Below are 12891 nucleotides of genomic sequence, written 5' to 3' on the forward strand. Positions count from 1 at the left end.
TGACTTATTTTTAGTTTATGGAGAACATTACTCTTAACTCACTGGTAAATTGCCTCTTTGTCCTCACTCAACTGAAAAGAGAATTTGCATTTTGGTCTCCATCTGTGCCCGTCGCCAGGCCAAGCTTTCAGAATCACCCTGTGCACAGCCTACCTCTCTGAAGCTTTCTTTGCCTGTGGCAGGCCATGCAAAGAAGATTTTCAAGGAATGGTGCTTCCAACCAATTATTCACATTCCTCAGATCAAAGTCCATTTTTCAGACACGCTTGAACAGGTGTTTCGTCTGTTTTCGGACAGAAATATGGGATCACGGAGTCAATTTTTTTTTTTTTTTTTTTTTTTTTAGTGACAGAGACAGAGAGAGGGACAAATAGGTACAGACAGACAGGAAAGGAGGATGACAAGCATTAATTTTTTGTTGTGGTAGCTCTTTAGTTGTTCATTGATTGCTTTCTCATATGTGCCTTGATGGGGGGCTACAGCAGAACAAGTGACCCCATGCTCAAGCCAGCGACCTTGATCTTCAAGCCAGCAACCATGGGGTCATGTCTATGATCCCACACTCAAGCCAGATTAGCCTGCGCTCAAGCTGGCTATCTCAGGATTTTGAACCTGGGTCCTCTGCATCCCAGTCTGAAGCTCTATCCATTGAGTAACCGCCTGGCAGGCTCAGGGAGTCAATTTTTATTTATTTACTTTTTTAGATTTTACTTATTTATTTTTATTAGAGAGAGAGGAGAGAGAGAGAGAGAGGGAGAGATAGAGAGAGAACAGGGGGAGGAGCAGGAAGCATCAACTCCCATATGTGCCTTGACCAGGCAAGCCCAGGGTTTTGAACCGGTGACCTTAGCATTCCAGGTCGACGCTTTATCCACTGCACCACCACAGGTTAGGCCTCAGGGAGTCAATTTTTAAAGGACAAGAAATTCTTGTGCAAGCAAAGGCCCCAAGTGAAATGAACCCACTCTCTTTTCTGCTGAGTTGCCCCTGGACTAAGCAAGCAGCGCAGGCAGGGCATATTTGCTATTTAATGCATTCTCCATGGCCCTTATCTTTCGCCCTTTCAGCTTACTGTAAATGATAAATTTATTTCCTCAGAGGAGTCCTGCCTCACGGCGTGCCCAAGTCCTGCAGCCAAGATATAGCCAAGTAACGGGATGCTGAAAGCTCCACCCTTCCCGCAGACACCACCTGGCCCAAGCAGGGTGGGTGAGATGTACTAGAGACTTTGGAGTAGACCTCACGGACAAGGATTTGCGTCAGACCTGGGCTTGCGTTCCCCCGCTGCCATTCACTATGCATGCACTATGCATAGTGCATTCAATATGCCATGCACTATTGCGACCTGGACCAGTGGCCCCTCTCTCCACGACTGCGTTCCCTGTCCCTAAAAGAGAGCTGGCTCATTCCCGTTCACCTCTCCTCCTCAGGAAGGGCGCAGCGCCCCCCCACTCCCGGAAAGCCTCGGGCAGCCGGGTAAATCCCTGCATACAAAATCTCAGCGGATGCCCCTAGCCCCCACGCACGGACCGCTCGGCCGCTGGCGGACAGCACACTGCACGTGACCCCCTCACTCGCGTCGCTGGCTCCTTCGCCAACCCCGCCTGGCTTCGCAGGGCGATGGAGCAGCGATTGGTTGGGGGGCGGGGCCGACGGCGAGCGCGCGGAGGGAGAGGAGCCAGGGTCTGCTCCCAGAGGGCCGGAGCGGCCTGCGATTGGCCAGGGTGTGTCGGGGCGTGGTCGAGGGCGGTGGGCCGCGGGTGGGGCTGGAGCCCGCGGGAGGGGCTGGAGCCCGCGGGAGGAGCCGGAGATTGCGGGCGTCGCGGCTGTTCGCGGTGCACCTGAGAGCCTACGCCCTGGTCTTGGAAGACGGGCTCGCCGCCGTCCTAGCCGCCATGAGCCGCTTCAAGGTGTCCAAGTTCAGGCACACAGAGGTCCGGCTGCCCCGCCGTGAGGTGAGCTCGGCCCGTGGGTCCCGCTTTCCTTTCCCCTCCCCGGACCCCACGCGCGGATCCCGGAGTCCGTCTGTCCCAGGGCGACCCCTTCAGGTCCGGGATCGACGTTCGGGCCGCCCCGTCGCCGTCCGGCAGGCGACGCTCTCTGGCCGCGCGCTTAGCCCCGCGGTTGGTCGGCCCGCCCGTCTGGCTCCAGGACCCCTGAGGTGGCGCAGCCCACCCGGCCCGCCGAGGCCTGGAGCCCGCGAGGCTGCCTGCTTCCGGTCGGCCTCGCAGGGGAGCCGCGGCTCCACCGCTGCGGGCGCCGGCTCCTTCTCCCTGCTGCTCCGATCGCTCTTGCCCGGGGCTGGGGTGTGGGAGAAGATGCCGCTTTCTGCCCCGGGCCTTGGCGAGTCCGGCTGTGTCAGCTGGCGTGGGGGAGCCGCTCGTCCAGAAGCGCGCCTCTCCCCCGGGTTTCCGCCGGCACTTCCTCTCGCGGCTGGCGCAAGCTCTTCCCTTACTCGGGGAGATGCTGTAGGGGCTGGGTGGGGCCTGGGGAAGCCTGAGGAAGTGGAGCCCAGAGTAATGGGGGGCTCTTCGGGCCCCTGAAAGGCAGCCGGCCTGAAGAGGAGTGTGCTACCCCTGGTCAGCCGCTCCCCGTGTGATTTGGAGGGCCTGGGAGTGTCCTCCAATAAGTGAGCCTAGGAACTGACCCTGTCTAGTGATTTTATCAGGGGCCAACGCACATCGGTGCAGCCTGGGGAAGAAGCCCTGTTTTCATCCTCTGGACGGTGTTCTCTCTGCATGCACTTCCCATGTGCTGTGTCCAGCTGCTACAGCCACAATAGTGAAGCGAACAGTACTTTCCTTCCTTTGTGGTACTTGCAGCTTTACGAGGGAGGCATGCACGGGCATTGCAAGCAGATAGGCATGCATGGGCATTGCAAGTTTTAATAAATGCCCTCAATATCCGGGACAAGGTGCTGGGATGGAGATGGATAGTGAGGTGGGATTAACCTCACCAGGGTGGTCAGGGCAGGCTGCTGGAAGGAAGTGGCATTTAAGCTGAGGCCAGAAGGGTGAGAAGCAGCCAGCTAGAAGAAGAGCGGGGTGGGAAAGTGCCTGGTGGAGGAACAGAAAGTGGGCCATGTGGATGAAAGGTAGTGATGGGGAAGCACAGTGTCCAATGAGTCCGTAGTGATCTTGCAGAATCCCACGGCCACAGGAAGAAGTTGGCTTTAATTCTGAGTGCAGTGAGCAGCGAGGAAAGGAGATGGGGTGGGGTGGGAGGAGAGTTGCTCATATTTGCATTGAGATCGTTTCTCTGTGTGCAGTAAGTATGCTTCGAGTGGTTGGAGTGGTTGAAGTGTCCTTGAGAGGACCTGAGGTTTGTTTCCATGTGGTTCTCAGTCCAGCAAGGTAAATAGACAGGCATAGAAACATGGATTACAGAGAGAATTTAAAATCGTTTATGTTAGGGAGATGGGAGAACAGGTGATCTCTTCTTCTTTTAAAGCTATTTCCTGTTACTGTTGTACCATAAACATGAATCAGGAAGGGAAAATGATGATGATAAGGTTCTATCCGAGATAAGTGAACACAGAGAATGAAACTTAAGTGGTGGAGGTGGTTCCTTCATCAGTGTGAGTGGGTGGGCTGGGAAATGTGAGTGCTTAATTGTTGGGTGGCAGGAAATATGCTTTGATAGTAACAGAAAACAACATGTAGACCTTGCTGATCTTAGTTTCAGAAAAAGTGCTCTTCTGCTTCTCCAGATATGGGGGATGTTAACATTATTGTCTTTTCATGGCTGTGTGTCATTCACCCATCTGTGGGGTTTCTTGGAAAGGCCTTGATTTTACCCTTCTTTGGGCTTGGGTTTCTCCTGGTGTTTGGAGGAGACCCCGGGACTCAGGTGGAGGTCTTAAGCAGTAGTACGGTTGAGGAAGTTGAATCTGTCTTCTCTCAATGTGTTTTCTCCTTTCTATGCTTCTTTCACTTTTATTTATTTTTATTTTTTATTTATTCATTTTAGAGAGGAGAGGGAGAGACAGAGAGAGAGAGAGAGAGGAGAGAGACGAGACAGAGAGAGAGAAGGGGGAGGAGCTGGAAATATCAACTCCCATATGTGCCCTGACCAGGCAAGCCCAGGGTTTCGAATCAGCGACCTTAGCAATTCTAGGTCGATGCTTTATCCACTGTGCTACCACAGGTCAGATATGCTTCTATCATTTTTAAAAGACACAATGTAGACTGACTAGGCTGTGGCATAGTGGATAAAGCATTGGACTGGGACACAGAGGACCCAGGTTCAAAACCCTGAGGTTGCTGGCTTGAGTGCAGGCTTGCCAGCTTGAGCGTGGGATCACAGATGGGACCCTACGGTTGTTGGCTTGAGCCCAAAGGTCTCTGGCTTGAAGCCCAAGGTCACTGGCTTGAGCCCAAGGTCACTGGCTTGAGTCCAAGGTCACTGGCTTGAGTCCAAGGTTGCTGGCTTGAGCAAGGTGTCACTCTGCTCTGCTGTAGCCTCTTAGTCAAGCCACATATGAGAAAGCAATCAATGAACAACGAAGGAGCTGCAACGAAGAATTGATACTTCTCATCTCTTTCCCTTCCTGTCTGTCCCTATCTTTTCCCCTCTTTTCCTCTCTGTCACATACACACACAAAAAAGAATGTACACAAGTGGGTGAACAGCTGCCCAACTAGCCCTTTGACTTCATTCAGGCTGAGTTTTCATTTGACAGCCTCCTCTCCCTTATTGGAGAACTGATTTAATAAGCAAATCTGGACGTTTTATGACTTAGACTATCCTTTCAAGAACACTAACATTTTATAAGGAACTACACGAATAGGTCAGGGCTTGATCTGAAGCAGGGATCCCCAAACTTCTTACACAGGGGGCCAGTTCACTGCCCCTCAGACCGTTGGAGGGCCGGACTATAAAAAAAACCATGAACAAATCCCTATGCACACTGCACATATCTTATTTTAAAGTAAAAAAACAAAACAGGAACAAATACAGTATTTAAAATAAAGAACAAGTAAATTTAAATCAACAAACTGAACAGTATTTCAATGGGAACTATGGGCCTTTCACTGACCACCAATGAAAGAGATGCCCCTTCCGGAAGTGCGGCGGGGCCAGATAAATGGCCTCAGGGGGCCGCATGCGGCCCGCGGCCTGTAGTTTGGGGACCCCTGATCTAAAGGAATGCGTCTTGGCCTGACCTGTGGTGGCGCAGTGGATAAAGCGTCGACCTGGAATGCTGAGGTTGCCGGTTCAAAACCCTGTGCCTGCTCAGTCAAGACACATATGGGAGTTGATGCTTCCTGCTCCTCCCCCCCTTCTCTTTCTCTCTCTCTCTCTCTCCTCTTAAAATGAATAAATTAAAAAAAAAAATATTTTTTTTTTGTATTTTTCTGAAACTGGAAACGGGGAGAGACAGTCAGACAGACTCCCACATGCGCCCGACCGGGATCCACCCGGCACGCCCACCAGGGGGCTACGCTCTGCCCACCGGGGGGCGTTGCTCTGTTGCAACCAGAGCCATTCTAGTGCCTAAGGTAGAGGCCATGGAGCCATCCTCAGCGCCCAGGCCATCTTTGCTCCAATGGAGCCTCGGCTGCGGGAAGGGAAGAGAGAGACAGAGAAGAAGGAGAGGGGGAGGGGTGGAGAAGCAGATGGGCGCTTCTCCTGTGTGCCCTGGCCAGGAATTGAACCCGGGACTTCTGTACTCCAGGCTGACGCTCTACCACTGAGCCAACCGGCCAGGGCAATAAAAATTTTTTTTAAGGGATGCGTCTTGTTTTAGGCACTTGCAAAGCCCTGGTCTTAAGGGTTCTTTTTCTTTATTTTTAGGCCTGGATCATTGACATTCGAGCAGGAACAATCCCCTCTTATGGGAACCATATCAAATCCAGCTGCAGCTTGATTGCATTCAACTCTGACCGTACAGGTAGGGAAGTGGACTTAGGTGTGAAGATTCAAACATTGTCATCCAAATAAGGTTGGACAGAAGGGTAGACTCATTGCAGACTAGAGGTTTGGAGGGGCCTCTTGGAGCTCAGAGGTCAGCACCTTGCAGGGCCTCAGACCCCTGCAAACTGGTCACCATGCCTTAATCAGGTTGGTTTTGGTTAGAATGTCAGTGTATACTTTGTATAAACCTCGTTAGCTGAGGTCTTAAAGAGCATGGTCAGGAGGGTGGGGAGGAGGCTGTCACCTTTGTTTTCAGTTGTCCCCATATGCTATTCACTCCTTGTCTGGGGGCTTAGGGGTAGCTGGGATCAATAGAAATACAAAAATTTATAAAGCTCCTATGTGTTAGTTGGGACTCTTGGTTGCCAGTGATAACACAAACCTCAAACAGACTTAAGCAAAAATATCTTTTTTTTTTTTTTTTTTTTTTAGCAAAACAGAGAGAGACAGACAAGAAGGGAGAGAGATGAGAAGCATCAATTCTTCCTTGCGGCTGCTTAGTCTCCTTAGTTGTTCATTGATTAATTTCCCACATGTGCCTTGACCAGGGGGCTATAGCTGACCGAGTAACCCCTTGCTCAAGCCAGCGACCTTGGGCTTCAAGCTAGCAACCTTTGTGGGTTAAGCCAGCGACCATGGGGGTCATGTCTTTGATCCCACACTCAAGCCAGCGACCTTGTGGTTTCAAACCTGGATCCTCAGCATCCCAGGCTGATGCTATATACACTGTGCCACTGCCTGGTCAGGCCAAAGATAGCATCTTTTTGGCTCGTATATCTAAGAAGTCCAGGGGTTTCAGGCTGAGCTATATTCAGAGGCTCATACATGCTGTTGGCCCTGGCTTTTCTCTCTCCTGCCTTAAGGTGATGGCTTTTTTTTTCAGGTAAATCTAGTAAAGTGGCAGCTGCTGGCACCTTATGACCCACAGTGCCAGAAAGAGTCTCTTTCCCCAGTCTTTTTTTTTTAAGTGAGAGACGGGAAGGCAGAGAGACAGACTCCTGCATGCCCAGACTGGGATCCACCCAGCAAGCCCACTAGGGGACGATGCTCTGCCCATCTGGGGTCCTTGCTGCATTGCAACTGGAGCCATTTTTTTTACTGCCTGAGGCGGAGGCCATGGTGCCATCCTTAGTGCCTGGGGCCAACTTGCTCCATCAAGTCGAGTCATGGCTGCGGGAGAGGAGGAGAAGATATATATACATATATAAATGTGTGTGTATATGTATGTATATGTATAAATATATATGTATATATATATGATATATGTATATATATATAGAGAGAGAGAGAAACGAGAGAGGGAGGGGTAGAGAAGCAGATGCATACTTCTCCCATGTGCCCTGACTGGGAATCGAAACCGAGACATCCACACACCGGGCCAGTGCTCTACCAGTGAGCCAACCCAGTGTCTTTTACACCCTCTAGTTCACAGAAGGTTCTTATGTGAGGCAAGTACCTGGGCCAATGACTGTGTCCAGGGCTGAGCTTTTGGGGCTTGTGTCCTTGGGAGTCATAGGCTGGGAAGTATGGTCCCCATTAGACCAAAGTAGAGCCCTGTGTTTATTTGGCAGGTGTGCTGGGCATCGTGCCTCTGGAAGGCCAGGGAGAAGACAAGAGACACGTGACCTACCTGGGCTGCCATTCTGGTAAGTGGGGGATGGACCCGGGAAGCCTGGAACTTGTCCCTCCTTTTCTGGGGCTAGGGATTCATACTCACGTGGTCTTACAGGCCTGTGGTTTGCCAGGTTTCTCCTGTTGTCCTCACTGTGCCTTGTGACAGGTGGGGTCCAGCTTGGAAGGCTAGGTAGAGAATCTGGGGCAGGAAGGGCCAGCCTACACCAGTCTTCATTGCTAATGCTGGCTCCCTGTTACTGCAGAGAACTCAACTCTATGTGGTTCTTTTTTTTTTTTTTTTTTACAGAGACAGAGAGAGAGTCAGAAAGAGGGACAGATAGGGACAGACAGATAGGAACGGAGAGATGAGAGCATCAATCATTAGTTTTTTGTTGTGCATTGCAACACCTTAGTTGTTCATTGATTGCTTTCTTATATGTGCCTTGATCGCAGGCCTTCAGCAGACCGAGTAACCCCTTGCTAGAGCCAGCGACCTTGGGTCCAAGCTGGTGAGCTTTTTGCTAAAACCAGATGAACCCGCGCTCAAGCTGGCGACCTTGGGTCCAAGCTGGTGAGCTTTTTGCTAAAACCAGATGAACCCGCGCTCAAGCTGGCGACCTTGGTGTCTCGAACCTGGGTCCTCGGCACCCCAGTCTGACACTCTGTCCACTGCGCCACTGCCTGGTCAGCCTGTGTGGTTCTTTTTTTAAGAGTTTATTTTGGCCTGACCTGTGGTGGCGCAGTGGATAAAGCGTCGACCTGGAAATGCTGAAGTCGCCGGTTCGAAACCCTGGGCTTGCCTGGTCAAGGCACATATGGGAGTTGATGCTTCCAGTTCCTCCCCCCTCTCTCTTTCTCTCTCTCTCTCCCTCTCTGTCTCTCTCCTCTCTAAAAAAAAAAAAAGAAAAGAAAAGTTTATTTTATTGATTTTAGAGAGGGGAGAGAGAAAAGGGGGGAGGAGTGGGAAGTATCAGCTCTGAGTAGTTAGTTGCTTCTAATACGTGCCTTGCCTGGGCAAGCCCTGGGTTTTGAACTAGCAACCTTAGCATTCCGGATCCATCAGATACCCAGTCAGGGCACACAGAAGAATCGACCAATGATCACATAAAGAAGTGGAACAACAAATTCAATATTTCTCTCTGTGTAACCACAGATGAGGCCCTATGTGGTTCTCAGCCCTGTGTCCTCTCCTGGATGCTGGGAGACCGTCCCTTGCCACCAGGCCTCCTCCCCAGCTAGGCTTCTCAGTGCCCTCAAAGGAGGAGGCGGGCTGGGCTGCAGGGCCAGAGATGGACCTTCACAAGGAGCTTTTGTCTGCTACTGCAAGTTCTGGGGGCTCCCAGCAATTTGCTGGCAGCCTGCCTGCTTTTAGGAAATAGTTCATTGTCCTGGGGTAGAGTCTGCTGCCTCCTCTTTCCCTGTCTAGCTTTGGCAGCTGTGGGCCCAGCCCCTCCGGCCTGCATTCCTGGCTGTCTGTTGGGTGGCCTCAGGTAAGAGAACGGGCTGATCTTTGACCTGTTCTGGGTGTGCAGCTCAATGTAGAAATCCTGGTGATGATGATGGCAGTTAATAAAATATAACAGTAATGAAGATTGATGGAGACCTCTCTGTGTCCTTTTTCTTCAGTTGTCCTCTAATCCTTTTTTAAAGCTTTTTACAACTTTATCAGGATACTGTATACATATTTTTTTAAGAGAAAGGGAGAGACTGAGAGAGAAATATTGAATTTGTTGTTCCACTTATTTATGTGATCATTGGTCGATTCTTCTGTGTGCCTTGACTGGGTATCTGATCTGCAAACTTGGCATATCAAACGATGCTCCAACCAGCCAAGTAACCTGGCCAGGGCCTCATTTACGTATCATTAACATTACCTATTTTAAGTGAAGAATTCAATGACTTTTATTAAAGTTACAGGGTTGTATATACTATCATGCAGTTTTAGAACATTTCACTAGAAGATTCCTCATGCCCCTTGCACTTAAACCATTTCCACTTTGGGCACTGCCACCTCAGGCAGCCTTTGATCTACTTTGCCGCTGCGATCGAGAGTCTGTAGGCTATGTGTGGGCAAACCTGGCTTACTGCCTGTCTTGGTAAACTGTTGTTTTGGGACGCTGCTGTGCCTCTTCATCGGTGGTTAGTCTGGAGCCACTTTCTCCCCAACAGCTGCCGCATTGAGCCTGACCAGGTGGTGGCGCAGTGGATAGAGCGTCGGACTGGGATTCGGAAGGACCCAGGTTCGAGACCCTGAGGTTGCCAGCTTGAGCGTGGGCTCATCTGGCTTGAGCAAAAAAAGCTCACCAGCTTGGACCAGGTCGCTGGCTTGAGCAGGGGTTACTCAGTCTGCTGAAGGCCCGCGGTCAAGGCACATGTGAGAAAGCAATGAATGAACAACTAAGAAGTTGCAACGCGCAACGAAAAACTAATGATTAATGCTTCTCATCTCTCTCCGTTCCTGTCTGTCTGTCCCTGTCTATCTCTGCCTCTGTAAAAACAACAACAACAACAACAACAACTGCCGCATTGAGCAGAGACCGAATGGCCCTCAGAGGCTGAAATATTTACTACCCATCCCTTTCCAGAAAATGTTTTCCAGTCTCTGCTCTATAGATTCGTGTTTTTTGAACATTTCACATAAATGGAAAACACCATACATAGTCTTACGAATCTGAACTCTTTCACTTAGTGTAATGCTTTGAGAGCTACCTGTGTTGTAGTGGGTATGAGAATACTACTTTCTCATCTCTCACACCTTTTTATTTATTTTACAGAGACAGAGAGTAAGTCAGAGAGAGGGATAGACAGGGACAGACAGACAGGAACGGAGAGAGATGAGAAGCATCAATCATCAGTTTCTCGTTGCGCGTTGCGACTTCTTAGTTGTTCATTGATTGCTTTCTCACATGTGCCTTGATCATGGGCCTTCAGCAGACCGAGTAACCCCCTGCTGGAGCCAGCGACCTTGGGTCCAAGCTGGTGAGCTCTTTGCTCAAGCCAGATGAGCCGGCGCTCAAGCTGGCGACCTCGGGGTCTCGAACCTGGGTCCTTCCGCATCCCAGTCCGACGCTCTATCCACTGTGCCACCACCTGGTCAGGCTCATCTCTCACACCTTTTTGAAGTATATTGTAAAATAACTCATCTCTCAGTTAGGAAAACTGAGACTCAGAGAGGTTAGGAACTTGCCAGTGTTGGTACTGCTGCTTTGGCATAGCCAGAACACAGGTCTGTCTGACCGTGTGTTCTCAGGCACTGTGCTGCCTGCTTCTAGATGCTTTTTACTCACGGGGGAGTTGCCCCACGTTAGTGATGTTTGTGAGGTGGTGATGTCCTGTGGCTCGGGGGCTCCAAATGGGAGCTGGACCACACTTCTGTTGGCAGGTTATAGCCTCACTGTGGCTCCAGCTGCTCAGAGCCTCTCCCTGCAGGAGCAGCCTTGCTGGGAAGTTGCTGTAGGAGTAACTGAGCTCTAGCTCCCTCAGGGCACCAGGGGCTATGTGCCCTCTAAGGTGCTAGTGGTGATGAGTCTGGTTACTGCTCTGTCTTCAGATGCCCAGCCTTTGGAGCTCCTTCTACCTCTTTCCTCAAGGCCAAGTGGCCCTTCAGCCCGGCAGCCCAGTGGAGCGGAGGGCAGGGAAACCTCTAGAGCAGCGGTTCTCAACCTGTGGGTCGCGACCCTGGCGGGGGTCGAACGACCAAAACACAGGGGTTGCCTAAAGCCATTGGAAATAATATTTTATTTTAAAATGTATTGTATAAAAAAAGTATAATAAATATGTATTTTCCGATGGTTTTAGGCGACCCCTGTGTTTTGGTCGTTCGACCCCCGCCGGGGTCACGACCCACAGGTTGGGAACCGCTGCTCTAGAGGGACTTCCTGCATGTCTAGGCTGTGGGGTGGGCCAGGGGTCCTCTCCCGTTCGGGAAAGGCAGTGAGATGACGTGCTGAGGATGTAAGTTCTGAGGCCGGGCTGCCTGGCCTGGCTCTTGGCTTTACCCTTTCTTAGCCGGGTAGCTCTGGGCACGTTACTTAAGCTCTCTCTTTGTGTCCTTGTCCTCCACGTGGGTGATGATGCCACAGTGCCATCCTGGTGGGTCACTGTGGATTTGGGGAGATAAATGCACGTGAAGGACTCAGGCTTCCAGCACAGCCAGGTGCTCAGATCGGCCACAGGACTGCTGCTTATTGCCTTGGTGTGCCGTGCTGCCGACGTTGGCTGCTGCCTGGGCCTGGCTCGCTGGGAGTCCAGGCTGTCCCAGAAGGTGCCTGTCCTCATACAGCCCCTCTTCTTCACCTCTGGCTGGGAGGAAAATGCAGTGCTCGGCCCTGTGGCAAGGCAGGAATAGGGTGGCCACTCTGCTCTTTGCCATGGTGATGCAGGCCTGGCCGTCCTGCTGACATCCCCCCAACACCCAGGCCCTGGCCTCGTCTCTGCCCCTAGCCCCATTTCCCCTCTGGGCTCCAGCTCACTTTGTGCCTCCCTGACCCCCCACAGAGCTGGCCAGTTCAGGCTCTTTGGTTCCAAAGGACAGAAACCAATTCCAGCTTGCTTAGGCCAAAAAGAGATTTATTGGGAGATTCCTGGGGAACTTCCAGAACCGAAGGAGCAGCTGGGTGCACAGGTCTGAGGGGGTCCTGGCATGGGAGTTGTCAGCTCCCTCCAAGCTGGTGGCCCTCCACCTAGGCCAGTCTCTCATGTACCCTGTCGCTGGGTACATTCCAGGTGCACTCCAGGTTTAATTCCCCTAAGAGAGAAGCTGGCTCCTGGGGTGCAGGTCAGGTGCACTCCCGTGCTTGGACCAGTCAGCCCTGGCCCCGGTGGGAGTAATGGGGCGGAGAATTCCTAGGTCAGGCATGTGGGAACGACCTTCCTCCCGTCCCCCGCCACCTCCTCCATGGCTCACCATGTTCCTCATCAAAGTCTTCTCTGCCCCTGACCTTGGGGTCATCCCTGTGTGCACAACTCACCCCTCGTTGTGTCTGCATGACCTGTGTGTCTCCTTGAGAAGGTGGTGAGGGCCAGTCGGGCTGGGTGGGTTGTGAATCTTGTATGATTGGAGAGGGGCCAGCACTGCGTTCGCTCACACATTCTCGAGCCAGGCCCTGTGCTGGACTCTGGATTTTCGGTGAGTGCACGTGCCTGGTAATCTAAGGAGTTTCCTGCCCATTGCCCTGCTGACCTCTCCGTGCCAGGCCCTTGGCCACCTTGTCTAAAGGCTCTTGGGGAAATATGTTGCAGGCCTGTGGCGTTTGCCCATGGTTTGCACAGGCGCTCTCCTTTTGGGACTTTGAGCCTACTGCCATGTGCAGAGCAGAGGTATTATTACCTCTGAAATCCTGGGCTTGAGCAGTTAGGGCTG

At 51.7% G+C, this 12891-nt stretch overlaps 1 protein-coding gene across 4 annotated transcripts in view; it reads left to right on the forward strand.

The window, feature by feature from the left end:
- The first annotated feature begins 1758 nt into the window (after nt 1–1758).
- LOC136334611 (mitochondrial import inner membrane translocase subunit TIM16) overlaps nt 1759–12891 on the forward strand; it is an 83425-nt gene continuing 72292 nt past the window's right edge. For 2 of the 4 annotated variants that reach the window (XM_066275059.1, XM_066275060.1), the window contains exons 1-3: nt 1770–1955; nt 5796–5892; nt 7487–7561. In XM_066275059.1, the coding sequence (XP_066131156.1) occupies nt 1896–1955; nt 5796–5892; nt 7487–7561 (232 nt within the window). In that variant the 5' untranslated portion in view covers nt 1770–1895. Of the gene's footprint in view, nt 1956–5795; nt 5893–7486; nt 7562–12891 lie in introns of all 4 variants that reach the window. The other 2 variants (XM_066275062.1, XM_066275061.1) reach the window with 2 other exon arrangements.

This window comes from Saccopteryx bilineata, chromosome 4 (assembly GCF_036850765.1).
Source record: "Saccopteryx bilineata isolate mSacBil1 chromosome 4, mSacBil1_pri_phased_curated, whole genome shotgun sequence".
Taxonomy (NCBI): Eukaryota; Metazoa; Chordata; class Mammalia; order Chiroptera; family Emballonuridae; genus Saccopteryx; species Saccopteryx bilineata.